General features: G+C 43.5%; 1 protein-coding gene across 1 annotated transcript in view; it reads left to right on the top strand.

Annotated features, from left to right (window-relative positions):
- The window catches only part of DSG2 (desmoglein 2), a 71,684-nt gene extending 70,554 nt beyond the window's left edge, over positions 1–1,130 (top strand). Inside the window, exon 15 of the mRNA XM_004386904.1 lies at positions 102–1,130. Coding sequence (XP_004386961.1) covers positions 102–1,130 — 1,029 coding nt within the window. The remainder of the gene's footprint in view (positions 1–101) is intronic.
- Positions 1,131–1,880: the final 750 nt, after the last annotated feature.

The raw sequence follows: 1,880 nt of genomic DNA, 5'->3' as shown, positions 1-1,880 counted from the left end.
GATTAGATTCAGTTTATGCATTTGGGGCAGAAATAGGACATCTTGTTTTTAAATGAACTTATGTCACTAATTATGTGTCTCTGTTTCTTTGTGCATTTTAGAAAGCCGCCGTTTACACTGAAGACAGTGACAGTCACGCAGCCAAAGATTGCCTTCTGGTTTATTCTCAGGAAGAAACTGAGTCCCTAGATGGTTCCATTGGCTGTTGCAGTTTTATTGAAGGAGAGCTAGATGACCGCTTCTTAGATGATCTGGGATTTAAATTCAAGACACTAGCTGAAGTTTGCATAGGTCAGAAAATAGATATGGGTATGGAAATTGAGCAGAGACAAAAGCCTGTCACAGAAACAAGTAAGAGCACAGCTTCACGTTCACAGTATGAGCAAACCATGGTTAATTCAGAAAATAACTACTCCTCTGGCAGTAGCATTCAAGTTTCAAAACCTTTCCATGAAGCAAAAGCAGAGACAGAGACAGTAACTCAGGAACTAGTCACTGAAAGGTCCGTGTCTTCTAGGCAGGGTCAAAAGGTAGCTGTACCTCTTCCTGATCCATTGGTTCCTAGTAATATTTTAGTGACGGAAACATCCTATGCCACAGGCTCCGCCATCCAACCAAGCGCTGTGATCCTGGATTCTGGACAACCACAGGGCCTTATTGTGACAGAGAGGGTGTATGCGCCAGCATCTACTATGGTAGCTCAGCATTATGCCAATGAAAGTAATGTCTTGGTCACTGAACAAGTAATACAGCCTAGTGAGGGTGTATTGAATTCCCTTGAAGTCCCTCAGCATCTACCAGATGCACATTATGTCATGGTGAGGGAAAGAGAGAGGGTCCTGGCCCCCAGCTCGGCTGCGCAGCCCTCTCTGGCCATGCCCAGTGTAGCAGTGGGGCAGAATGTGACAGTGACAGAAAGAATACTAACACCTGCTTCCACTCTGCAATCCAGTTACCAAGTTCCTGCTGAAACCTCTACGATGGTTCGAAAGACCATGGTTTCTGGAGCTGGTGTCACTGGCCCTGTGCCAAATTTTGGGTTAGCGGCGTCTGCTCATTCTGATTCTGCCATAACCACATCTTCCACCAGAGTCACCAGGCAGAGCACTGTACAATATTCTTCCTCCTAAACAGCAGTCAACCACAGTCAGGTCCATAGTTTAATGGGCAACTCCTGATTTCATGTTTTCAATGTACCTGACTTTTCATGACCCTGACAGATACACAGAGACACATAAATATTGGGCTCAGGATTTTTCTCATCCAACAGTAGGCAAAGGGCCACACTCTCTCTGTTTCCAGGAGTGTATTTTAGAGACACTCCATAATTTACAGAGGACATAGTGATGATGTTTCATAAGTGTCTTTTAGTGAGTTATGGCCCAACACTTCACCAAGCAAGTTAACAGATGGTTAATCTGGCCTCTGATAATTTTAACCAAATTAGCAGAGTATCCAGTTCGTCATCCATCCAGTAGAGCAACCCATGAAGCTGGTTGGGCCTCTTTGCACACCCTATGAATGTTTAACATTGTTGTTCTGTACTGTGTACTTTACCACACCTGGTAGATTATCAACAACTCATTTATTCAAAGATACCTATATCAGTCTGGGCTGTCAATTTTGTTGGTTTGTTTCCCTTAAAGCAGAACCCTTTTAATCTGTGCGAGGTTGATTAGATTTTGGAATATACATTGTTTCTGTGTGTGTGCGCGCGCACGCGCGCGCGTGTGTGTTTGTGTGTGTGTGTTGTCTGGCCTTAAACATAGCATTACCCCTTTTCCTTGCCTTTCAACATATAAATATTGAACACTTCAAATCCAGTTGAGTACCATATTTTTACACAAATAACACATGCATTCTACATTTGTTTGCTAGCC

Source organism: Trichechus manatus, unplaced genomic scaffold, assembly GCF_000243295.1.
Source record: "Trichechus manatus latirostris isolate Lorelei unplaced genomic scaffold, TriManLat1.0 scaffold00175, whole genome shotgun sequence".
Lineage (NCBI taxonomy): Eukaryota > Metazoa > Chordata > Mammalia > Sirenia > Trichechidae > Trichechus > Trichechus manatus.
This window is presented reverse-complemented; position numbering and strand designations above follow the sequence as displayed.